Source organism: Musa acuminata, chromosome BXJ1-4 (assembly GCF_036884655.1).
Source record: "Musa acuminata AAA Group cultivar baxijiao chromosome BXJ1-4, Cavendish_Baxijiao_AAA, whole genome shotgun sequence".
NCBI classification, from domain to species: domain Eukaryota; kingdom Viridiplantae; phylum Streptophyta; class Magnoliopsida; order Zingiberales; family Musaceae; genus Musa; species Musa acuminata.
In genome coordinates this window covers 43,646,912-43,673,450 of record NC_088330.1, presented here as the reverse complement: position 1 = coordinate 43,673,450, position 26,539 = coordinate 43,646,912, and the positions used below count along the sequence as shown (strand labels likewise).

Here is a 26,539-nt window from a genome sequence, read left to right as displayed (position 1 = left end):
TCAGGATGTAGATCAAGTAAGTGTTCAAAAGATGTTTGTGCCATTTTCTTATTTTTTCTAGTAAAAAAGTAATTATCATTCTTCTTTAGATCCTTGGTAGGAAATTAGAGAAAATCTGAGTTAGGAGGATACATCTTGATAAGAAAAAGAGGATAGGGAAGAAAATGAAAGAAAGGGCGCATTAGCCGATAGAAGAGAGGATAACTTTTTATGGAAACTTGATTCCCCATTCACAACTTCTCAGGTGACTTAAATCTAGTTTTTTCATAGCCATATTTTCTCTTATTTTAAGACACGATTGACCCTTTTTAATTTTATTAAAACTTTTAGAATTATGAATAAGATTATAATTCATATTTTAAGTAAGATTACAGAGTAGAGGAAATGCAGAGTAAAAAAAGCATCTGGGGAAAGAAGAGGGATGTCCTATTATGTTACTTGATTTCACTTAATGCACTTAAAGCTAGTCACGTTTATATAGCCACATTCCCAAGGCTTGACTGACCACTCCAAATTTAATTAAGACTCTTAGAAGAAATTTGGCAAGATCTCTCTTTTAGGAAATTCAAGTTCTAAATCTTGTCTATGGTGCAGCTTATTGACTTACTAATCTTCATAACCCAGACTGCATTGTCACAACTGTAGTTTTGATGCCATGTGGTTCCGGTCACTGAATTCTAATCAATCAGGACTGTGTAGATAAAAAGGGTTATATTTTCACTGTTAATTTAGGCTATTTTCTTCTATGCCTTAAGTATAAGAATTGACACTTTCAGATGTTCAGGCTTTGACCTCATTGTGATGTGGGCCATCTCAAAAGTTTTTCTGTATATTTCATAAAATTTTTAATGTTACTGTCTTCCCTAGTTTTATTGGCATGTGTACGCTGTTGAACTGCTTGGTGGAAAATAATGTGAATATTTTCTTTGTTTACTCTCTTTGTGTGCCGTTTTTGATGTATGCCATTCTTACAGTGATGTTTGTGTTTCAGGATATCCTTTTGTTTGTCTCCTACATCGGGAATAACCTGTTGGATGCATCATAACCATATGCTTCTCCGCCTATGATGAAACGCTTTGTCTACATCAATGATGATTCTTCCCAGGATCTATACTGTGACAACCGGATATCTAACAGAAAGTATACGTTATGGAACTTTCTCCCTAAGAATTTATGGGAACAATTCAGGTGTGGAATGTTTGTTTGATTTTCACTTCTTTGCTATATGCTACTCTTTTACTTGTATGCTTTCATTATAATTATGATGTGTGTGCGTGCTTCTCTCTAGTCTTTTTCTAAGGCATATGGTAGTAAACATTTGCATGCAAAAGAAAGTTAGCCTACTTTGTTTTTTTTCCTGCCATTCCCATGATAACTAGTGCTTTCTTCAAAATTGCTTTTATTTTAACAAAATTTTTAGCTGCTACATAATTTATAATATAGCCCTCTGGTAACAATAGAAGCTACATAGTAGCTTTGCAGGAAGAACTCTCTTCTGAATCAATTTTCTTTTTGCTGCCATTTTGTAGTTTCTATAACCATTTTATACCCTCATCATTTTATACCCTTGGAGGTAACTTTTTACACTAAAAGCTTTGCACGTTCCTTCTCAAACCTTTCCATTGTTTCTCTTCTTTGAGTTCTTATTTTATACTCTTCCAGGCAAGATTTTATCCTTTGTCAGCTACCCTTGTGAAGGAAATTTTTACACTTGCTTCTCAAAATGAAATCTTCTTGATCTATGTTCTCTAGAATAGTTAATATGATTCATCTTTCATAAGAAATTAAGAATGTTTGAAAAAAAAAAAAAGATTCACTCTTGTTTTGATAAAGGGAAGCCAATGGTTTTTCTTTTTCAGTTGCTGGTTTGTTGGCTTGTTTTAAAAAGCTTTAATGACTGGCTAATAGGCACCGATCTATATCAAATTCAAGTACCAGTCGGACCAGTACCAACTGTTTTAATTTTTATTGTTTTTAATGGTGATTCTGGGTGGTATAGGACCTATAGGTTACTATACAGTTTCTAATACAGTGTTGTATTAGAACTTTTGGTTTACTATCTTATACTTGGGAAAATAGGAAGTCAGATTTTTTTGCCATACTCAATATGCCATTACCATTCGAATATCTGATGATGTGCTCTGGATGCCTAAATCTTATATCATTTAGTTTTTCAGGCGGTTCATGAATCAATACTTTCTGCTTATTGCCTGCCTCCAGCTATGGTCACTTATTACTCCTGTGAATCCTGCAAGTACTTGGGGTCCACTTATCATTATCTTTGCTGTATCTGCAACAAAAGAGGCATGGGATGACTATAATCGATATCTTTCAGACAAGCAAGCAAATGAGAAGGAAGTATGGGTTGTAAAGGATGGTATACGTAAACATGTATAGCTCCTTCCAATCTTCCCCACTTTCATTTTTACGAATATCGATCTCTATTGTATCTAGAATTACAGGTGTTCCTTTTGATTGCTTTGACATAAAGCTTATTTACTGAGTAATCAATTATGTCATTTTGAAATGCAATGATTTCTCGGATTTTCCATACCCTCATTATATTATATCTGGTAAAGGTTTGTATGATGATACTCTCTCCTACCGCATCTTACATATGCAGTATTATATATTTATATGCAAGTTAGGTTCTGAACATGGTATATTTTTGGTGTTTTGTTTGCTCAAGGACACTGCCTTGTATTTTGATTTCCGAAAGGTAGCTTTGTTTTCCCCTATGGAATGCAAATCTATAATTGGAAATTGAAGTTTTAAAGCCTGGTGTGAGATTTACTGATGCTGACCCTTGATCCATAAGGTCATTCATTTAAATATTATTTTGCTTGGATGTGCACTAATTTAATTTCAGTTATTTTTTTTTTATATTTCTTCAGCCTAATAATGCTGGCTGGCATGGTATAAGGTACAGAATTTCTGCTGGAGGCTGGTGCCCTCAGTGTTGTTGGAACTTAAATCCTTGATTGAAAGTTATTAGTGGTTGGATTGGGTGGGCTTCTATTTTCAACCTAAACAGATTAATTTTGGCTCATTACGACTTGGGATTTAAGCGCATTGCTTATTTTCAATGGAGATGATAACTATGGATGCTTATATATCTTATTAGTTCTAGGTGATAATGACCTTTAGTAGGCTTTTGATCAAGAGAGATTTTGATCAAGAGAGTTGCTTGACCAGCACAAGATAGAATATGGGCAAACCACATAGTTTATTGCTTCGTACAAAATACATACAATGTATGAAAAGTTAATTTTTGCAATGCTTAGTGAAAACCTGTGCCAAAACTTAGAAATATTTTCGTAGGATTTTATTAATTTGATTTTCTTATTTTTGTTGTTCTATTGTTGATTAGTACGGCAGCTTCATCATGCTGAATCAATTATCTTTGTATGGTATTTGTGCAAGATTATTTATTAGAATGAAAGGGATCCGTATGACACCTTTGTATAATGTTTGAACTTTGAGTTTCATTCTCTAGTCTAGACAAATATGAAGCATTTTTACATTCTAAGCATTCAATATGTCCACCGAAATGGAATATTTCTTGTAAATAATTGCAATGTCATACAATAACTTCTTCTTGAACCTTATATATTTTTATATTACTTTCTTTCTAATGTTTTAGATTCAAGCACAAGATATTCATGTTGGTAATATAGTGTGGCTACGAGAGAACGATGAAGTACCTTGTGATCTTGTTTTAATTGGAACATCTGAACCACAAGGCATCTGCTATGTTGAGGTAACCAACTTAGCATATGGCTCTTCTTCAAATATTAATTTTCTTCTTCTTCATTGATTACAATTTGGTGAATTTGTACAAAATGGACTATAACATCACTTTGGTAGTTTATTTTCTTGAGGAACAAACACAGAGTCTGAAACCTTCATGAATGTTGTTATTCATCAGTCATTTTAGGCGGCATACTATTATAGACTTTCTTTTAAATATAATTAGTACAATAGCTGAGAATACATCAGAAAGTTTACTCGAGCAAATAAATAAGTGTTCCTATTCTGGATGAGTGGGTATCCATGCATTCTTTTTTCATATAATCAAATTGCAATCCACATGGATAGAGCATTGGTTGGCAACATACTGTACAACAGAAGTATATACTCTGACCATGGATTATTGGAAATGAGCACTCCATGTCCTGCCATCATGAGTGGTACAAAGATACAAATAAACATGCATGAACTTTGCTTCACAATGATTGGAAATGTGACCTAACAAGCCTGCATCAAGACATGGCATGGGACATGGTGCTGGTGGCTGGCTGGCTTGAGCACATAGGCAATGTAAATTCGGACTAGGGCCTAGGTGCTAGGCAGACTGTTCAATATTAACAACTAAAGATTTTAGTTTCTTAAATATGGCAGGTGAACATACTTAGTGCTGTTTTGGGTTTTTTCTTCGGTTTTAGGGACTACGTATGCACTTGTTTCTTGCTTGCACTTGACAAATCTTCTCTTCTTGACATCATCATTGATGTGCATGGATGTTTGTAAGTGCATACTATTATGGCAACATATGTTATATAAATGCATGCAAGGCCTGCATATGACCTAAGACGTAACAACAAAAATATGTAACACGGAATAACATCATGCTAGGAACCGACTAGCAGTAGATATAGGTGATGTGTTGATTTTTGTGACTTTAACCCTAAGCACTGAGGCATTGTATTATCTCTAGCAATGTAGGCTCGGATGACTGGGATATTAGGATGCCTTAAAAAGGCCTAGATGTCCGGTTACCTAGATGCCTATTCTCTTTTAGAAGTATAAAATGAATTGCATAAGGGAAAAAGAGGAATCAATAACAGATGGATTTTGTACATTAAAAATATTGTAACAGTAAATGGTCGTATTTTTTTATAAAAGGTCAAAGAGGTAGATGGCATCTACGATGGTGATGGCAGAAGATTTTTGTGCTCATTGTAGGAAAATAAAGTAATCCATAAGAGAAATCGAGTTGAATATGAAAAATAATGTTGTGTTGAATTTTCAGCCTGATGTTTGTTACTTGTGTGGGCAAGCACAAGTGTGAAACAACATTAGACTGGGCTGAGTTTGGTTAGCACAACTACAACTTGATATTCTTTTGGTGTACAAAGTCCTAGCTCAATTGGATTTGTTTTTGTTCATTATAGAAACAAGGTTGAATACAAATTTATACATAGAAATCTGAACCATGGTCTTTGATACTAAAGTAATAGGAAACTCCTAGCTTTGGTACCAAATTCATAATAACTTCTAGCTCCATCTCTAAGAAAGAATTGAGAGAGATTGAGGAGAGTAGAGATAGAGGAGAAAAGAGGAATTATAAAGTAGTTTATTGATAACTTTGGAGCTTACAAGAACTTTATGTATAAAATCTCATCCCTTTACTCTCATATTCCTAAATAAACTTGAACTTAGTAAGGTTGCCATCACATAAGTTGAGATTGGACAGTGAGTTGTGTGTGGAAAGTTGATCCCTGAATCCCAAAAAAATCTTTCTATTGGAGAAATTCTTATAATATGACTTGCACTAAGAAAATAATTAGTTTAACTTATATGACTCTAGAAGCCTTCTAAAGTTGTATTCAGAATCAAGGATGAGCATTTTATTTTCATCTTAATCCAAGTAGGACTAGGACTTTTTGTCTTAATTTATGTATGACTAGGAACTTTGTTGTTGTGATAGTTGGGTCTATACGGTTTCGTGGTTAGTGTTGTTGTAATAGTTTATTGTTTTGTTGTTGTAGTAGTTAGGACTTTGTTGTTGTTGTATTATATGGCTTTGTTGTTGTAATAGTTGGGATTTTATGATTCTGTTGCTGTAATAGTTGGGACTTCATGACTTTGTTGTTGTTTTAATTGTTGGGGACTTTACGACTTTGTTGTTGTAATTGTTAGGTCTTTTCGACTTTGTTGTTATAATTATTGGGACTTCATGATTTTGTTGCTGTTATAGTGGTTTGGATTTTACGATTTTGTTGTTGTTGTAATAGTCGGGACTAGATGATTATTCTCTTGTCGTGGTTGGGATTTCACAATTTTGTTATTGTAATAGTTGCGAATTTGTGGTTTTGTTATTGTTGTAATAGTTGGGGCTTCACAGCTTTGTTGTTGATATAATAATTTGGATTTCATGACTTTGTTGTTTTTGTAATATTTTGGACTTCACAGTTCTTTTGTTGTTGTAATAGTGGAATGTTATGATTTTGTTATTATAATAGTTAACACTACAATATAATTTTTTTGTTGTAATAGTTGAGACTTCACACATTTGTTGTTATTGTTGAAATAGTTGGGAGTTTACGATGCTGTTTTAATCAAGGATTGAAATATACTGAGCAGAGTTTCGACCTTCTCTCGGGACGGTACTGTATATTGAGCGGTATATATATATATATATATATATATATATATATAAGTAAACCTCCCTTCTCTCCCACGCGAGGCAACGTCGCCTTTATATATATATAATTTTTTTTTTTTAAGTGCAATGGTGCCTCTCTTCTCCCTAGGCGGGGCAACATCGCAGAAAAACAAGGCGACGTCGCCTCTCTCTCTCTCTCTATATATATAATCTTTTATTTATATATATATATTTATATATAAATTTTTTTTAAAAAATGTGCGACGTCGCCTCTCTTCTCCCCAGGCAGGGCGACGTCGCAGAAAAACGAGGCAACGTCGCCTTTATATATATATATATATAAATAAAAAAATACCGTCCGGTAGCGAGTGGTTCGCGTACCGGTTTACTGTCGGACCGGTACATATATTATTCGAAATTGTATACCTTGGCTTTAATTGTTAGGAATTCACAACTTTGTTGTTGTCGTTTTCATTGTTGGAACTTCATGATTTCGGTGTTGTTGTAATTGTTGGGATTTCACTATTTTGCTATTGTTGTAATATTGGGCTTTACAACTGTGGTGTTGTAATAGTTGGGACTTCAGGGTTTTATTGTTGTCGTAATAATTTGGGATTCATGGCTTTGTAGTTGTTGTAATAGTTGGAACTTCATGGCTTTTTTTGTTGTTGCTGTCTTAGGTGGGATTTTATGGCTTTATTGTTGCTGTAATAGTTTGGACATCATGCCTCTGTTGTTGTAATTGTTGGGACTTCACAGCCTTGTTGTTGTTATAATAGTTGAAACTTCACGGCTTTGTTGTTATAATAGTAAAGGCTTGGTGCCTTTGTTGTTGATGTAGTTGTTGGGATTTCACGTCTTTGTTGTTGTCATAATTGTTGGGACTTCATGGCTTTGCTGCGATTGTTGTAATGGTTGGGAGCTAGGACTTCATGACTTTGTTGTTATTATTGGTGAAACTTCATGGCTTTGTTGTTGTAGTTGTTGGGATTTCATGACTTTGTTGTTTGTTATTGTTGAAACTTCACGGCTTTGTTGTTGTAGTTGTTGGGATTTCATGACTTTGTTGTTGTTATTGTTGAAACTTCACGGCTTTGTTGTTGTAGTTGTTGGGATTTCATGACTTTGTTGTTGTAATTCTTGGGGCAGCAATTGTGGTAATGGTTGGGACTTCATGACCTTGTTGTTATTGGTATTGTTGTTATTGTTGAGACTTCACGGTTTTGTTATTGTTGTAATAGTTGGGATTTCATGGGATTGTTGATGTTGTTATAATTTTGGTGATTTACGGTTTTGTTATAGTTGAAATTGTTGGTGGTTCTCAGCTTTGTTTTTGTTGTAAGAGTTGGTGCTTCATGGGTTTGTTGTTGTTGTAATAATTGGTGCTTTACTATTTTGTTGTTGTAATAGTTGAGACTTCATGGTATTGTTGTTGCGATAATAGTTGTTATTTTACGGATTTATTGTTGTTATAATAGTTTGGGGTTCTACAATTGTGTTGATGTAATAGTTTGGGAATTTATGATGATTGTGTTGTTGTAATAGTTGAGACTTCACGATTTTCTTGTTGTAATAGGTCAAACTTCATGGATTTGTTGTTGTAATATTCGGGACTTCATGACTTTATTGCAATTGTTGCAATAATTGAGACTTCACGGCTTTGTGGTTGTTGATGTAATAGTTGCGACCTCATGACTTTATTGTTGTTATAATTGCTGGGGCTTTTTACAACTTTGTTATTCTGATAGTTGCAACTTTGCGACTTTTTGTTGTTGAAATAATTGGGGCTGTTATTGTTATTGCCAACTTTATGGTTTTGTTGTTGTTGTTGTTGTAATAATTGGGAATTTATGATTTTGTTGTTGTTTTAATTGTTGGTATTCTATTACTTTTTAATTGTCGTTGTAATAGTTGGGACTTCATGAATTTGTCATGTTGTAATAGTTGAGATTTTATGGCTTTTTTTGTTGTTGTAATAGTTGAGATTTTGCGATGTTGCTGTAACATATGGGACTTCATAGTTTTCTTGTTGTTGTAATAGTTTGGACTTCATAACCTTGTTATTGTTGTAATAGTCAGGACTTCATGGTGTTGTTGTTGTGATACTTGGGACGATGCCTTTATTATTGTTGTAATTGTTGGTGCTTCACAATTTTGTTGTTGTAGTTACTTGGAATTCACAGCTTTATTGTTGTAATTGTTGGGATTTCACAATTTTGTTGTTGTTGAATTCACAGCTTTGTTGTTGTCATAACTGTTTGTGCTTCACGGTTTTGTTGTTGTAATTATTTGTGCTTCACAACTTTTTTGTTGTTGTTGTTTTAATTGTTGGTGCTTTGCGGCTTTGTTGTTGTTGTAATTGTTGAAACCAAGGTATATAGTTTCGAATGATCCCGCCTGGTACGGACGGGATGTACCGGTCCGACGGTAAACTGGTACGCAGATCGCTACGGTATATATATATATATATATATATATATATATATATATATATATATATATATATATATATATATATATATATAAAGGTGATGTCGTCTCGTTTTTCTACGACGTTGCCTTGCCTGGGGAGAAGAGACGCGAGGTCATACATTTTTTTAAAAAAAATCTATATATAAATATATAAATACGGTATACCGCTCGGTATACAGTATCGTACTGAGAGAATGTTGAAACTTCGGTACGGTACAATATTTCAATCCTTAGTTTAAACTATATAAACTTTGTTGTTGTAATATTTGAGATTCTACGGCTTGGTTGTAATAATAATTGGATCTTTGCAACCTTCCTTTGTTGTTGTAATAATTGGAAGCTTGCAACTCTATTGTTGTTATAATAGTTGTGACTTTACGGTTTGGTTGTTATTGTTGTGATAGTTTGAATTTCATGATGTTGTCGTTGTTTTTTTAATAGTCTGTATTTCATGGATTTGTTTCTGTTGCAATAATTGAGACTTCATTGTCTTTGTTGCAATTATTGTAATAATTGGGACTTCAAGGCTTTGTTGTTGTTGTAATAGTTAATACTTTGTGACTTTGTTGTTGTTGTAATAGGTAGTACTTTGTGACTTTGTTGTTGTCGTAATATTTGATGCTTCGTGGATTTGTTGTTTAAATAGTTGGGATTTTTTGTTATTGTAATTGTTGGGGCTTCACGGCTTTCTTATTGTTGGGGTTTTATGGCTTTGTCGTTATTGTAATTGTTGGGGCTTCATGACTTTGTTGATGTTGTCATTCTTGGGACTTCACAGCTTTATGTAGGTGTACTTGTTGTGACTTAAGATTTTTGTTGTTATAATAGTTGGGACTTCACAAATTGATTTTTGTTGAAAGTGTTGAGGCTTCACAGTTGTGGTGTTGTAATTGTTTGGACTTCGTAGCTTTTCTGTTGTACTAGTTGTTGGGATTTGATGATGTTGTGGTTGTTATAGTTGTTTATGTTTTATGATTGTTGTTGCTCTTGTGGATGTTGGTGCTTCACATCTTTGTTGTTGTTGTAGCTGGTGCTTCTCAACTTTGTTTTTGTTGTAATAGTTGAGACTTTAGTGTTTTGTTGCTATAATTGTTGGGCTTCATGATTTTGTTGTTATAGTTTTTAAGACTTCATGGCTTATTCTGTTGGCGTTGTCATAATTGTTTGTCCCGGATGGCTTTGTTGTTGTAATTGTTGGTGTTTCACGATTTTGTCATTGTGATTTCTTGGACTGGCGAACTTATTGTTGTTGGTATTGTCGCAATTGTTTGTGTTTGATAGCTTTGTTGTTGTAATTGTTGAAACTTTATAACATTGTTATTGTTGTAGTATTTGAGATTTTACGGCTTTATTGTTGTTTTAATAGTTGGAACTTTACAGTGTTGTTGTTATTGTAATAGTTGAGACTTCATGGGTTTGTTATTGTTGTAATAGTTTGAAGTTAAATGGCTTTGTTGTTGTTGTAATGGTCGGAACTTCATGTTTTTGTTGTTATAATAATTGGGATTTCATGCCTTTGTTACAATTATTGTAATAATTGGGAATTTTCGGTTTTGTTGTTGTAATTGTTGGGATTCATTATTTTGTTGTTGTTATTGTTGGGGTTTCACAATTTTGTTGCTGTAATTATTGGGGTTTGACGACTTTGTTGTTGTAACTGTTGACGCTTCACTGCTTTGTTGTTGTTGTAACTTGTAAATGTTGGGACTTTACAACTTTGTTGTGTTGTTGTAATTGTTGGGATTTCACGACTTTGTTGAGACATTATTCTTTAGATCTTACTGCGTTGTGTTGTAATTGTTGGGTCTTCAGGGCTTTGTTGTTATCATAATAGTTGGGACTTTGATATTGTTGTTGTAATTGTTGGGACGTTACAACTTTGTTGTTGTTGTTCAGTTGTTTGTATTTTACGACTTGTTGATGTTGTAGTTGTTGGTGCTTCACATTTGTAGTAGCGGGTGCTTCTCGACTTTGTTGTTGTTATAATACTCGACACTTTACGGCTTTGTTGCTATTGTAATTGATTGAACTTTATGCCATTGTTGTTGTGATAATTGGGACTTTATGACTTTGTTGTTGTTGCTAACAATTGTATTTTATGCCTTTGTCTTTGTTGTTGTTGTAGTTGGGACTTTACGACTTTATTGTTGTTGTAATTGTCGGTACTTCATGAGTTTTTTTGTTGTTCTTGTAATAGTTGGGACTTGACAATTTTGTTGTTGTTGTAATGGTTGAGACTTGTTGACTTTATTTTTGTTGCAATGGTTGGGACTTGAGGAATTTGTTGTTGTTGTAATAGTTGGGACTTGTTGATTTTATTTTTGTTGCAATAGTTGGGACTTGATGAATTTGTTGTTGTTGTAATAGTTGGAACTTCATGGTTGTGTTATTGGAGTAGTTGAGATATTATAGTTTTCTTGTTGTAATAGTTGGGACTTCATAGGTTTGTTGTTGTTTTAATAATTGAGACTTCATGACTTCGCTATTGTTGCAATAGTTGGGACTTCACGACTTTGTTGTTGTAATAATTAGGACTTTATGGCTTTGTTGTTGTTGTAATAGGTGAGACTTGACGCCTTTGTTGTAGTAATTTCTGGGATTTCATGGTTTTGTTTCTGTTGTAATTGTTGGGCTTCACCGGTTTTTTTGTTGTAATTGTTGGGACCTCATGCCTTTGTTGTTGTTGTCATAATTTTTTTGGCTTTATGACTTTGTTGTTGTTGTAATTGTTAGGACCTCACGGTTTTATTGTTGTTGGTGTAATTGGTGAAACTTCATGGCTTTGTTGTTATAGTTGTTGGGCTTCACGATTTTATTGTTATTGTAATTCCTGGGACTCCACAGTTTTGTTGTTGTTGTAATTGTTTGTGCTTCACAACTTTGTTATTGTAATTATTGGTGGTTCACAACTTTGTTGTTTTTGTTTTAATAGTTGGGGCGTCACGGTTATTTGTTGTATTTGGTGAAACTTTGTAACTTTGTTGTTATTATAATATTTGAGATATTACAATTTTGTTATTGTTATAATAGTTGGAACTCTAGGGTTTTGTTGTTATTGTTGTATTGGTTTGGACTTCATGGCTTTATTGTCATTGTTGTAATAGTTCGAACTTCATGATTTTGTTGTTTTTGTAATAATCGGGACGTCACGATTATAACTTTATTGTTGTTGTTGTAATAGTTAGAACTTCATGGTTTTGTTGCTGTAGTTATAATAATCAGGACATCACATCTTTGTTGCAATTGTAATAATTGGGAATTTACTTCGTTGTTGTTGTAATAGTTGGTACAGTATGACTTGTTGCTATTGTTGTTGTGATTATTGGGGTTTCATGACTTTGTTATTGTTGTTGTAATTGTTGGTGCTTCATGGCTTTGTTGTTGTTGTAATTGTTGGGACTTTTATGGTTTTGTGTTGTAATTATTGGGACTTTATGGTTTTGTGTTGTAATTGTTGGGACTTCACATATTTATATTGTTGTAGGGCTTTGTTGTTGTAATTTTTGGAGCTTAAAAGTTTGGATGTTGTTATTGTAATTGTTGGAGGCTTCATGGCTTTATTGTTGTAATTGTTGATACTCAACAATTTTGTTGCTAATGGATTCGTTTTGTTTTCACGACTTTGTTGATGATGCTTCATAGCTTTGTTGTTGTTGTAATACTTGATGCGTCATGTTTTTGTTGTTGTAATAGTTGAGAGCTTATGACTGTTGTTATTGTAATAGTTGGGACATTATGATTTTCTTGTCGTTCTTATTCTTGGGGCTTTTCGGCTTTTTTGGACTTTTTACTTTTGTTTTTGTTGTTGGAATGGTTGTTTTTTTTGTTGTTGTAATAGTTACAACTTTACGTTTTTATTGTTGTTGCAATTGTTGGTATTTTATGAATTTTGTTGTGGTAATAGTTGAGACATGACGACTTTGTTGTTGTTGTAATGGTTGGGACTTGTTGACCTTGTTGTTGTTGCAATAATTGTGACTTGAGGACTTTGTTGTTGTTGTAATAGTTGGGAGTTGGGACATTATGGTTGTGTTGTTGAAATAGTTGGGAGTTCACGGTTTTGTTTTTGTTGTAATTGTAGAAAATTTTTGACTTTGTTGTTGTTGTAATAGTTTAGTTTTCATAGCTTTGTTGTTGTTATAATAGGTCAGACTTATGGATTTTGTAGCTTTGTTTTTGTTGGGACTTTACGATGTAATAGTTGGGACTTTATAGTTTTGTTTTTGTTGTTGTAATAGTTGAGACTTTACGGATTTGTTATTGTAATTGTTGGGATTCCATGGATTTGTTGTTCTTGTAATTGTTGTGATTTTATGGTTTTGTTGTTGTTGTAATAGTTTGGATTTCGTGGTTTTGTTGTTGTAACAGTTGAGACTTTATGACTTTGTTTTATTTGTAATAGTTGAGTGTTGGGACTTTATAACTTTGTTGTATTTATAATAGTTGAGACTTCATGGCTCTTCTGTTCTTGTAATAGTTAGAACTTCACAGCTTTGTTGATGTAATAGTTGAGATTTCTTGGCTTTAGTGTTGTTGTGATAATTGAGACATCATGGCTTTGTCATTGTAATAATTGGGACTTTATGGATTTGTTGGTGTTATAATAGTTGGAATTTTTTACGTCTGTGTTGTTGTTGTTGTTGTAGGAACTCTTTTCCGAATTTGGTCTTGTCTTGGCTTGTTTATTGGGTTGGATTTTCATACTATTGGTCTGATGGGGAGATCATTTGATTGTTTGGATCAAAGATAAAAATCTTGTCATAGTATTCACTTTCTTGCTAAAGTAGCTCTATTGGTTACTTATCAAAAAAAAAAAAGTAGCTCTATTGGATCTTTTGTAATGGTCTGTGTATATGACAGTTTAAGATAGGAATAGATGCAGCATAACTCCAGATTGATGTTACTTTGGCAAGAACTTCATCATGATATGTGCCTTGCTATGTTGGATTATAAATGTTCCCTGCTTTTATGAATGATATTCATCATGCTGTTTGACTTCTAATCAACCACTCCTATTTTGCTTGGATGGCACTTAGTTGATAGATATCTGTTGAGGTCTCTGTTCAATCAAAATCATGTAGTTAAGGTTTGCAATATATTATACAAACTATCTTGTACATATCAATCTGAGGATGCTTCTCTATGCGATTTAATTTAATCCAGATGAAATATATTGAAAATTATTTCTGATGATCTGAACTTGGCTTTGTAAATTTTTTTATGATAGTATGGTACCTCATTCTTGTTTTTCCATGTTATGCCATAAGACTTCTGCTTTAGATGGTGAGACTGATCTAAAAACACGGGTTGTTCCATCGGCTTGTATTGGGCTAGCATCGGAACAGTTGCATATAATTAAGGTACTTCACTTCTGTTCATGATTATTTTTGTTGGTATATTTATTAGCCTTTATTTGTTTATCTTAGTTTTGGTCTTACAAATGAACAGGGTGTTATTGAGTGCCCGAATCCTGATAAAGACATCACAAGATTTGATGGAAATATGCGATTGTTTCCTCCCTTTATCGATAATGACTTGTGCCCACTAACTATCAGTAACACACTTCTGCAGTCTTGCTATTTAAGGAATACAGAATGGGCTTGTGGAGTTGCAGTCTATACAGGCAAGCTTGTAATCTAGGGAACTTGATTTGTTACATCATCTGTTATAAAGTAATTATTTGTAATCAACTACCTTATATAGAATAATGAACACCCCCTATGTTATCAATAACTACAACCTGTCATCGTGAATTTCTTAGTAAATTGAAATGACTACTATTGTTGTTGTTGATAGAGTTATAATATTCAATGGATATTTGATGTCTTCATCAATTTGTTTAAATTTTAAATGCCAGATATTATCTGTTTCCACTTTCTCCAATATTCTTTATACTTCCATGGTCTCATATATAGTGGGAAAATGGAGTATGGGTGGCTGACATGTTGATCAAGGTTGGCTATGTTAGTTGAGATGGTGGAGGGAGGGATTGGCGGTGGTGGCAGTCAAATTAGACTGTAGTTGACCGTGAATGAAGATAAATAATAGGAGCTGGAGAATATATGTCTTTTGACAATTAAATCCTGCTGAAATTCTTTTGTAATTTTATTGTAATATTCTTTTGACAGCGTGCCATGCAGCAACTGACACTAATTGATTATTTGCAAATTTTGTAGTAAACAAAATTCTGCGAATTTTGTTTGGATGGGGTTGTTCTCATAATTTTACAAGGTAGGGTTATCTACAAGAAGCCCTTTGACATACTATTACTTTTTTCTATTTGTTTTGTGAGCCCTGAATGCATCAGGGTTTATAAAACTGTTTTTCTTTAATGCTGTACTGGACTGCTGGAATGGAGCAATCACGTACTGGTGTAGGCTCATACTGATGCAGGCAAAATTAAATTCCATTGTATATATTATTCATGAAATTTTCTTCTTGATTTTTCCATCTTTCATTTTTTTAGCTTATGATTCTCAAAAAGAATGTAGGGAAAGAATCAAAGCCATATGCTGGTACTTATAAGAATAACTTTGTTGGAATCTAATTTGCATATAGTTTTGAATGTATGGAATGCTATCTACCTTTCTATTTATAGTGCACACATTAGCATCATTGTAGCTCTTGTATAAGAAATGGCTTAGTATTTGGTTAACCATCTTTTCAGGCAATGAAACTAAGTTGGGGATGAGTAGGGGTGTACCGGAGCCAAAACTTACTGCTGTGGATGCAATGATAGATAAGCTGACTGGAGCTATCTTTCTGTTCCAAGTTGTTGTTGTTATTGTCCTGGGTTTTGCAGGGAATATTTGGAAGGACACTGAAGCTCGTAAGGTATTTTGTTATTATGAACTAGGTTATTCAAAATTTCACACAATTCATGCCATGGCACATGTTGAAGCAAATGCCATCTGGAACTTGGGTTGAAGTTGGGTGACGTGTAAAATTAAATTCATGTGAAATATCATAATTTTTATCATCAAAATGTAGTTGGCTTGAAGAGCATGCCTTTTTGTAGTAATATTACAAAGTATTTTGCATAAGGTATTTCAGCGTATGTTTGAAATAGTTGTTTAGTTCTAGATGAATCTGAATTAATCTTAATTTGTTGCAGCATATTGTTTACATTTAGATCAATGAATTATTTTTACTTAATCATTGTGATTTATTATATATTTTTTCTTGTTTGGTGTAGCAATGGTATGTTAAGTATCCAGAGGATGGTCCATGGTATGAACTTCTGGTGATTCCCCTACGTTTTGAACTTTTGTGTTCCATCATGATACCTATTTCTATAAAGGTATGCCATATGCATTTATGAATTGTTGGATCTCAATGTTCTTTGTCAATATCCCTTCTGAAATAGGTGACATTTTCAATGATATGATCTGTTTTTGTAACTCTTGACTCGATTGAATTTAGATACCATTTATGTCCCTTGTGCTTTTTTCTTATCAGCTCTAGTAAATTAATGTGCTGAACAACAATAATAACGAACATAATTAGTCAAGAAATCTCCATATATATGCAGCAAAGTGCTCATCTCAAAATTAGACAGAATGCAACAGGTTTCATATACCTATATTATTTATAAATTTATTTTATCCTTGTCTTTATCATATACCTAGAGAAGGCTTCTCTGATTGGCAGGTTTCTCTGGACCTAGTGAAAGGTATATATGCGAAGTTCATTGACTGGGATGAGGAAATGTATGATCATGATACTAGGACTCCTTCTCATGCAGCTAAGTAGGTGAAGGAAATTGCATGCCTATTTTTGCATATAGGTGTTTCGAGTCCTTTAACTCTAACCTTTTGTTTCTTTCAGCACAGCGATAAGTGAAGATCTTGGACAAGTTGAGTATATATTGACTGACAAAACTGGGACACTAACAGAGAATAAGATGATCTTCAGAAGATGTTGTATAAATGGTGTTTTCTATGGAAATGAAAGTGGAGATGCTTTGAAAGGTTATTTTCTGATTCCTTGAATAATTTCAGTTCAACTTGTGTTGTAGATCTTTTTGCTGCTATCGTTCTGTGAGCATATGGAAACCAGAAAACAATATTTAGTTACTATTGATGGTCTTTTGAAAATTTTGTTACATGCAAAACATTTGAAGCAAAATAAGTTCTTCACTTATATCCTTTTAGTACATATGTTTTTTTGTTAGTTGGAAGTAAAAGATAATTCTTCCCAAAAATAAATTGCTGAAAAAGGAAGAAAAATCATTCTTAGAAATGATGTTGATTTAATTGTTCCAATACTTCTATGTTCTATCAATGAGCACTTATAAAATGAATAGTTTTGTACTTTAAGGTGATGATGTTCTATTTTATAGCTTTTGTGGAGTCATCTAAACCTTAGGGATGAGTTGCTCTAAATTTCTATTACTGTTTACTGAAGCTACATACGAAGAGAGAGAAATTTGTTAGATTCTATCAAGATGTTGTTGGTGTAAGTTCATATCGGAACACAGGTAGTCAAGAGGTTCGAAAGTTGCATATATTCTTCATAAAATGTTAAAAGTCTTGAATATGACAGATTGTTCTCATTTGCATTCTCAATGAAGATTCTCATGGAATGATATAAGGGGCTGTTGTGCTGTTACATAAAGGAGAGTTTGCATACTGAAAGAAATGGCAAATATTGTATTTTATTGTTCTCTTCTTAAAGAAATTGCTTGGTTTTCATTTTTCTTCTTTTTATTTCTTGTGGAAGTAGGAGGTCTTGCTTGACAAAGAATTGCTGGAAATTGTAGAATATCTTGTTCATGTTTTATTTTTTCTTGATGAGGAGAATCTCTAAAAGTTATATATTACTTCCTTTCTGATTCATGTTGAACTGAAGATGTAACAAATGCAATGTAATTAGATAGCTATGGGTTATTAGGTTATCTTCCATGTCTTACATCTCAAAATCACTCAACCACACTTCTTTATGGAAAATTATACTGATTATGGTATCTGACCACTCTGTTTCTCTCTAGATAGATGTCCGACTGTTGAATGCTGTTGCCAATAATGTTGCTGATGTAATCAGATTTGTCACAATCATGACAGTTTGCAATACAGTTATCCCTATTAGAAGGTAGTTTTTCCCATGCTTCAATTGTTTTGATGCTTGAATGATGATCTTTTATACCTTAAAGTTTTTAACCTGTCTCGGTGTGCAGCAAGAGTGGAACCATCTCATATAAAGCACAATCACAAGATGAAGATGCACTTGTTAATGCTGCTGCTCGATTGCATATGGTGCTAATCTGCAAAAATGGCAGTAGTCTTGGTAGGGTATTCCCACTTAGAAAGGTTTATGCATGACCATGTCAGGGCAGATATGATAATATAAATGATATTTGGACTGATGATGTGTCTGGTGTATGATTGTTTTTCTGAATGTGCTAACTTTCAGTTGCCCCCCTTTTCTTGTCAAATATTATGCACCAGATGCTTCTCCAGTTAAATTGTTTTACATTCATCTTGGTTTTGTAATCTATCCCAGTTTTTGTTCATTTAATGAAGGGGCTTGCAGTTTTGAGTAACTATTGCTTTGTTGATTTGCTGTACTTGCAGAGATAAATTTAAATGGATCACTAATCCAGTATGAGATACTAGATATTCTGGAGTTTACTTCTGATCGTAAAAGAATGTCAGTGGTTGTTAAAGACTGTCAAGATGGAAAGATCCTCCTCTTATCCAAAGGCGCTGATGAAGCGATTCTGCCTTGTGCCTATGCTGGTAATACAGTTTTGGCCATGGTTTGCCATACATGGAATGCTACTAACCATCAAATTTTTATCTCATTCCTACTTTCTATTGAAGTATAATGTTATTTCCTGGCATGTGGCTTGAGATTCTGGTTAAAGATTTCATGTGTTATCACCAGATTGCTTATTGATAATTTTGCGGAATGTTTATTTGCTTTGACATGTAAAATCCTAGTTTTGAATTCTCAGAAGGATTTTGTGTATCTCATGTGGGATAAATACTCTATCATTAAAAGTGTATCTGAATTCTAGAACTATTTGGACTTTTTCAACAAACCTTTTCTAGGAGCTGGAGTGTCTGACTTCAAGAAACAGAGCATCTGAATTCTAGTAGCCCAGAGGACTTGAGCTACATGACCATTCATTGTTGAATCTTTGCTCCTCAATTCTATTTAGTTCAAAATTGATATTTCTAGCATCACCTCTAGTATAAGTTATACACTTTTTCCCACTCATTTTCTGTTTATTCAAAATTTTCATATGGATTTTCTGGATGACCTTTAATACTTGAACTATATACCAATTTTGGTCTCCATGTTTGAATAGGAACCTTTGTTTTTCAGTGATAATGCAAAACATTTTCCATTGTTAATAACACATCATGCGAGGCTCTTCTCATGTTGGCTTATAAGAAACCTTTCATATGGTGCAGGCACCGTTGCTACTTGATGGGTGGCATCTCTTGTTGTTTGATTCCTCTTCTTAATTCCTTTTTAGTTATAGTTCAGAAAACAGACTTTTTAAAAGCACTGCATTACTTTATAATACTACACCTTATATTTGTGTTTATTACAATAATTTAACTCTATTCAGGGCAGCAAATAAGACCCTTTGTTGATGCTGTGGAGCAATATGCTCAATTGGGTTTGCGTACTCTATGCTTGGGCTGGCGTGAGTTAAAAGACGATGAGTACAATGAATGGTCACATGCATTTAAGCAGGCGAGAAGTACATTAGTCGATAGGGAGGTAGGTTACAACATGTTAAGCTTTCATTAGATGGAAACTCAAGAAGCTGATACTTAAGCCTTTCTCTTTGTTTAGTGGAAGCTGGCTGAGGTTTGCCAAATATTAGAGCATGACCTTGAGATTATTGGTGTTACTGCTATTGAAGACCGGCTTCAGGTATAAAAATCTGTATCATGCCTGAAATATTCTTACCTGTATTTTGATTGTATTTATTTTGGTGCCCAATGTTAAATATTCTTTCCTGTATGTTGGTAACCTTTGTCGATAACTATGTTTTTTCTAATATGATAGGATGGTGTACCAGAAACTATTGAAACACTAAGGCAGGCAGGAATCAACTTTTGGATGTTAACTGGTGACAAACAAAATACAGCCATCCAAATCGCTCTTCTTTGCAACTTCATTTCTTCAGGTACATATAATTTTTTCTCATCTAGTTTATGTGTGAAAATAAAGGAGAGTAAACTATTTACCCTGACTAACTTCGGCCCTTTTTATGTATCTTTGTATTTCTTTTCTTTTTCAGTTTGCAGATGAAGCTTAAAAATGATTTTTTGGGTACCAAACTTCATATGCTCTTGGTTGTTCATACATTAAAGCAGACTAGCTGTTGCATCATACCGACAATTTAGATTCTAGTTGGTCAAAACTTATAAATTAAAACAACAAACTTATTCTTAGCTAAGCAGTCCTATCCAAATTAACTCGGACCCATGACCTGATATGGACAGGGTTGACAACCGATCAGGAATTGACTTACCCATTGTAGTATGTTAATTAGACTGATCCCAGGCCAATTTCAGGTCTACTCTGACCTTGGCTGCACACTAGTTTGGGCATGGATTGTAGTTTTAGTTGCATCACCTGAAGATTTAGTGTAGTTTTACTTGCATCACCTGAAGATTTAATTATTTTCTAGATGGACCTTGTCTCTTCTACATCATGATAAAGTTAAAGGTCTTGTTGTTCTGACTTTTGAGTATTCCATGTCTGGTGAATGTTTGATGGTTGTAGATTTCACATTATTTGTATTTTGATTTGAATTCTCATTAATAAATACTTTTTTATCTCTTCTCAGAACCCAAAGGACAACTTCTGTTTATCAATGGTAAAACTGAAGATGAAGTACTCAGAAGCTTAGAGAGAGTGTTACTCACAATGAGGATAACCTCTTCAGAGCCTAAGGTATTTCTTGGTGACCTTTTTCTTGTATACTATGTGATCCCTGGATTCCGTTAGTTATTAATTTTAATACAATACTTCAACTTCATTGTGTCTTCTTTAGAGTCTTTTGCTGCTAAAAGCAGAACAAATAATTTAATTAGATTGTATACAATTAATCATTAAAATTATTAATATACTACTATAGTCATCAAAAGATTTTTCTTTATGCTATCATAATTATGGTCCACCATAGCAAATTCTGGGTCCCCCTTTGAGATGTGTGGTTCTCGTCTTCGACCAATTGTTCTTTGTTTGGCCAGTTATGTTGCATCAACATCTATATAGATGCCTGAAATAGTTGGGACCATATTGTCACGGACTGAGCTGGTTTTGCCTAAGTCGTGCAGTACCCTTGCGTGTTCGTTCGTAAAGGGTCAGCCTTCCCGAAACCTCTTATTGGTCCTTGAAGGATCTACAAAAGAAAAGACGGGTTAGAGAAAGCATTTAACTCAGGATCCACAAATAGTCATTTCAGCAAACACTTTATAGGCAATGCAAATTATAAACATGGACTTCGTAAGCTCTGAACGGTTGCACGACAAAGGGTTCAAGACAGTCCATCACAAATCAAACTCCTTGCTAGTGCCCACATGACATTACTATGAAACAACACAACAAACCAGTCCTAGACAATGCCCCAGAGGCCCATGCCATGTGTCACCCGAGTAGCTCCTGGTTGCTATACTGGTTGTCACTCCTCACCAATCTGTGGATCTAGAAAACCCCTAAAAATGATTGCTTTGATGACCTATTCTTGGGCAGTTTTGTCTCTGTTCGATGACTGTAGACAACTTGTGTTTACAAGCCTAAAACGGTCATAAAAATGAACTAAATTGGGGCTGCCAAGCCTACTGCAAGCCCTCTATATTCTATGTAAAACATGAACAAAATTGAAAGATATGAACATACATGAGCATTACATCAAGCACCTCGTTTACAGGTTTGTCTGTGGCATTCTCCCCCACTTATTCCTTCGACGTTCTCGTCGAAGCCTTTACGAACGATGCATCTCCTCGCCTTTATTGAATCTTTGATCTTGTGCTTTAATTGCAACATGCCTCTTCGCACCCAGCTGTAGTTTGTCTCTGTTGTTGAGTAGTCGACCTTTGATCTGCCACACTGCTTCAACTCGCCAATGATTCTGAGTCTCTGTCTCTAGTGTGGGGTCGGCTGAGTTATGCTGATTCTTTTGGTTCCTAGGGATCCTTTAGATGAAGGAGAAGATCTTCCTTGTTATGTGCTAGTTTCTCAAATGTTTTATGCCACTTGAGCTGGGTGGATGTCTGTGAGAGCTTTAATTAACATCGCCTCGTAAACTTTAAAGGTTTTGGGATCTTTCCTCTATAAAATTTGCCCATCGATTCCTTTTCTACTTAGCTATCGCCTCCAAATAGGTTTGCATCACCTCGATTTTTGATTGACATTCTATTGGGAAATAAAGTATATAGTCTACTCTCAATAGCACCGATCACCATTAGTGAGGATTTGACAACGGTTGTCTTCTGCTGAGATTCTTCGAAGGGTCCTTGAATCTATGTAGAGCTCTTATGCTGGATAAATAAGAAAACTAGGGTACTTAGTTTCGCCCATTCTATTAAGAGTTGGATAATAAAGGTTACTCGACTTCGCCCGTTTCCTCGAGGGTTGTACTCTATGCATCGAGCTAGTTACTAGCCTTCGTCTGCTCTTTGTTCACACTTCTAAAGCACTCGAGGTGTTTGCACTCCTTGCATTGAGTTAGTTATTATGATTTGTCTTTTTATTGTCATCGAGTTTTTGGAATGCAAGAAGTTTTGCCCGAAAAGAGCAAAGTTTTATCCCGACTTAGAATAAATCTCTAATAGTTTTTGTCGCCTCTAGGATTGTACCGTCTTCTCTATCATCTCTGTTGCCTACTCTTCTGAGTAGAAAAGTTACAACACCGTGTACTGCCTATTTCGTTCCTTGGTCAAGCACTCCTACATCAACCTTAAGTCCTCTATTTTTGGCTATTTTGATGTGAAGCCCGTTGACACTAGTCTTACATAGTTCTCTGGCCTCTGCCCTTCAGCCTTGTCTTGGTACTTGGAGTTTGCCTCGACATTCTCTACCTCCTTGGCCCTTTTCACGACCAAACGCTCTCCCTCCATGAGAGCAAGAGATCGATGACTCCACAGAAGTCCCTCCTCTGCAGTACCATGGTGCTACCATTCCCATGGCCCTACTATCCGTCACCTAGTATCTATATCTCTTTCCTCGTGATTGATAGATCTGCCTATGTAGCACTCCTTCAAGTCCACTTTTATTTTAATCGACGCTTGGTTTTTTTGGGTAGCTGAGTCCCTCTGGACTTGTTGTCGCTTCTTCACTCTTTTTGACCACTTGCTTCAACACCTCTGTGGAAAAACATACTGCAACTCCCATGCATGGCCTTCGCCATCAAGTTACAAGGCTCCTGTCGATTTTGTTCTCCTTAGCTTCCTTGGTAGTAACGTTCGCTTACTCGGTTTTGTCCTTTAACTTGTCGGGCTCTCTTAAGTAAATATGAGCTTTTGAGCAATCCAACTCTCCAACTACTCCGATTATACCTCTATATGATTAAGTCCTCCCCATGAGACTCACTGGTACTTGCACTCGAAATTCTCTCTCGGTGGTATATAGCCCCCATATAATGATGACCAAGGCTTTCATCCGATGCAAAATTTGATACACGCACGGATGACCCGCCCATGTAGTACCATGACATTCAATCCTTAAATCCAAAACTCTTCTTGCTGTCGTGTTGTTCACCGAAGTAGAGCTCCCAATAGCTCCTGATCATACCTCTGCATGATCAAGTCCCTTGCGGGACTTCTCTCGCGTGTGTCGTATTGCCTCGAATTGTTCCACCATGATCCACTACACTATGTCGCCTCCAGACGACTCTCCATTGTATTCTAATCGTTGTGGGATGAACTTGGACTGCGATCTCTCCATATGGCTCCTCTACCAGCACATCGTAGAGCCTCTGCCATCGCCAATTGTGTTTGCTCTTTTGGCAATCGGCCTTTGTCTATTCGCTTTTAGGTCATATACCCAAACGAAGCACAACTCTAGGATAGTCCATCGCTTAGTCGCTCCCAAAGTCCACCGACTTCGCTGAAGTTGGTCGCTATTGTTTGAATCCTGGGCCTCTACCCCCCACCACAATCTCCGTTGCGCACCTCTTCCTTCACAGCAACTCGAATGAAAGCACTATGACATTTTCTTCAATAGTACCCGCCTTTGCGTCCTCTTATCCCATGCAAAGGTCTTCTGACCCAAACTTCACCTTCGCAAGTTGCGTCATCTTAGTTCCTCTATCAATTGTCTTTTTTTTTCAAGATAAAGTGCATGTGCCTCGAAGCTCCCTTCGACTTTGGCACCGTGCAGGTTGAGTTCGCGCCATCAAAATGAGAGATCCATGAAATGACATGATCTCACTCTTGCCTTTATAAGAGTTCATGTCCTTTATCTCTGTCCAAGGAAAGCTTCATGCTTCTACTCTATGTTCCGTCTTCTACGTCGACTCCCTTTATGCGGCTTAGGCACTTCACGAAGTTCCACCCAAGTTACTCCACCTTGCTAAACAAACTATGCATTGTTCTACCCTCGTAAACGCATTTGCTAGATTGTGACTCTTTGCCAATACAGCTCTCATTGCACCCCTCAAGGCCTAGCGACATGTTGAACTTGCTGCACACTTCAACTTCTTACGAATGTATCATTCTCATGCCGAGGAGAAAGTTTCAATACTCCATGGCACTGAGTTTCGGTCACCTTGGGATGGTCGCAGATAATTCATCGTCCGCATACAAGCCCTTGCATGAGTACCGAATTCTTCGAGTTAGCAATTCCCCTCACCTCTATGAGCTTTGCATAACTCTTTCACTCGTTGAGCAACTCATCTCATATTGTACGACCTCATCCTTTGCCAAGCACCCCGCTTGCCTTTGAGCACCGTCAAGTTTGGTTGCCAACGTCGAGCTGTAGCTCAAACTCAGTCACCCCATCCTTTGTGCGCTATGCATTCTTCCCAGCTTGCTTGTCTTCGTGGTGCCTCTTGCACAAAGGGTTGGTCATTCCTTTGAAAGCGAATCTCATATGCCCGCTCCTCTGAGTGACTCTTTTCCCTACACCTTAACACTTGTTTTCCCCAAACGGTTGCACGTATTGGTTGGCCTCAACGTAGCCTCGCTAGGTCCTCGATGCTTGCATGTCAAGTGTTTCTAAGTATGCTTGTCCCGCTCTAATGTCATCTGTCACGGACTGAGCTAGTTTTGCCTAAGTCATGTAACACCTTTGCGTGTTCGTACGCAAAGGGTTGACCTCCCGGAAACCTCTTATGTTCCTTTAAGGATCTACAAAAGAAAAGACGGGTTAGAAAAAACGTTTAACTCAGGATCCATAAGTAGCCATTTCAGCAAACACTTTATAAGCAGTGCAAATTATAAACTTGGACTTCGCAAGCTCTAAACGATCGCACGACAAAAGGTTCAAGACGGTTCGTCACAAATCAAAGTCTCTGCTAGTGCCCACATGACACAGTTGTGGAACAACGTAGCAAACTAGCCCTAGACAATATCCCAAAGGCCCTTCCAGTCATGTGCTACCCTGGTAGCTCCTATGTGTTGTATTGGTTGACACCATGTTTACAGTTTTGTCCGTGATAATACGGTTTTTGTTGTAAGTCCTCTTGTATTGCAAAGATCTGCTTTGTTTGCAGATCCAGTTTATATTTATAGATTAGAACCTCAATAATTATAATCTTGATGTTGGTGTCATTTTTATTTGTTTCAGTTTCCAATGAACTGATAATGTAAAATGCAGTGTGTTCATTTAATATTTGAATTTCTTATTATAGAAAATGTTATCTAATTTACTTCCTAACTTAAAATAGGATTTGGCATTTGTTGTGGATGGTTGGGCCCTTGAAATAATTTTGAAACAATATAGAGCTGTGTTCACCGAGTTGGCAATCCTCTCGAGAACCGCTATCTGCTGTCGTGTGACACCTTCCCAAAAGGCTCAGGTAATTTTTTCTAGTATTACTGACAAGCGATTCCATTGTTCATCAGTTGCTATTTACCAATATTGCTGAATCATTGTCATATATGTATTCATCCTGCTATGATTGATATAGTTTTGATTGCACTATTGTTTTTAAGAAGAGTTGCATTATCTGATTTAATGGTTCTGCATTATTTTTGAAACATGTGTTTCTGATAAAATTGTTTTGTAAATCAGTATTAATAGTTCTTTCCTATGGTTGTTAGACAAAAGCACGGAAGGTAGGAACATTTTGTTGTTGTTATGCAATACAAGCTGAACGACTAGCTAACGCAAATCTGAACATTTAGTAATATATGAAAGCTGAAAATATGGAGAATCCAAATTAATTCAACTAAAGCACTGAAAATTTCACTATTATGTTCAGACAGCTTCATGAATGGTGTTTTGAGAACTTCTTGAATTGCTTTTATAGGTGTGCGTAACATGGATTTAATATTCTTTGTTTATTTTCATCTATAAAATTGAACACTAATGATGAAATTTAACCCCCGAATTTCATTGATATGCTTCGGTGTCTCACAATGATCTAAGGTGCAATAGTACTGTGGATCAGAATGCAATTCTACAAGAAAAATAGTTATGTTTTTAACTATGTCATATTTGGCATGTGAAATTGATGATGATGGTTTTAGATCCAAAAGTTCATGGGGC

At 35.4% G+C, this 26,539-nt stretch overlaps 1 protein-coding gene across 3 annotated transcripts in view; it reads left to right on the top strand.

Moving 5' to 3' along the window:
* LOC103982227 (phospholipid-transporting ATPase 2) overlaps positions 1 to 26,539 on the top strand; it is a 42,032-nt gene that overhangs the window by 1,199 nt on the left and 14,294 nt on the right. For 2 of the 3 annotated variants that reach the window (XM_065180236.1, XM_065180237.1), the window contains exons 2-18: positions 992 to 1,188; positions 2,178 to 2,391; positions 3,644 to 3,760; positions 14,128 to 14,220; positions 14,309 to 14,483; positions 15,528 to 15,694; positions 16,056 to 16,160; positions 16,511 to 16,608; positions 16,688 to 16,830; positions 17,854 to 17,950; positions 18,036 to 18,145; positions 18,433 to 18,597; positions 19,440 to 19,594; positions 19,670 to 19,750; positions 19,886 to 20,006; positions 20,673 to 20,779; positions 25,716 to 25,847. In XM_065180236.1, the coding sequence (XP_065036308.1) occupies positions 1,064 to 1,188; positions 2,178 to 2,391; positions 3,644 to 3,760; positions 14,128 to 14,220; positions 14,309 to 14,483; positions 15,528 to 15,694; positions 16,056 to 16,160; positions 16,511 to 16,608; positions 16,688 to 16,830; positions 17,854 to 17,950; positions 18,036 to 18,145; positions 18,433 to 18,597; positions 19,440 to 19,594; positions 19,670 to 19,750; positions 19,886 to 20,006; positions 20,673 to 20,779; positions 25,716 to 25,847 (2,205 nt within the window). In that variant the 5' untranslated portion in view covers positions 992 to 1,063. Of the gene's footprint in view, positions 1 to 991; positions 1,189 to 2,169; positions 2,392 to 3,643; positions 3,761 to 14,127; positions 14,221 to 14,308; positions 14,484 to 15,527; positions 15,695 to 16,055; positions 16,161 to 16,510; positions 16,609 to 16,687; positions 16,831 to 17,853; positions 17,951 to 18,035; positions 18,146 to 18,432; positions 18,598 to 19,439; positions 19,595 to 19,669; positions 19,751 to 19,885; positions 20,007 to 20,672; positions 20,780 to 25,715; positions 25,848 to 26,539 lie in introns of those variants that run through there. The other variant, XM_065180238.1, reaches the window with a different exon arrangement.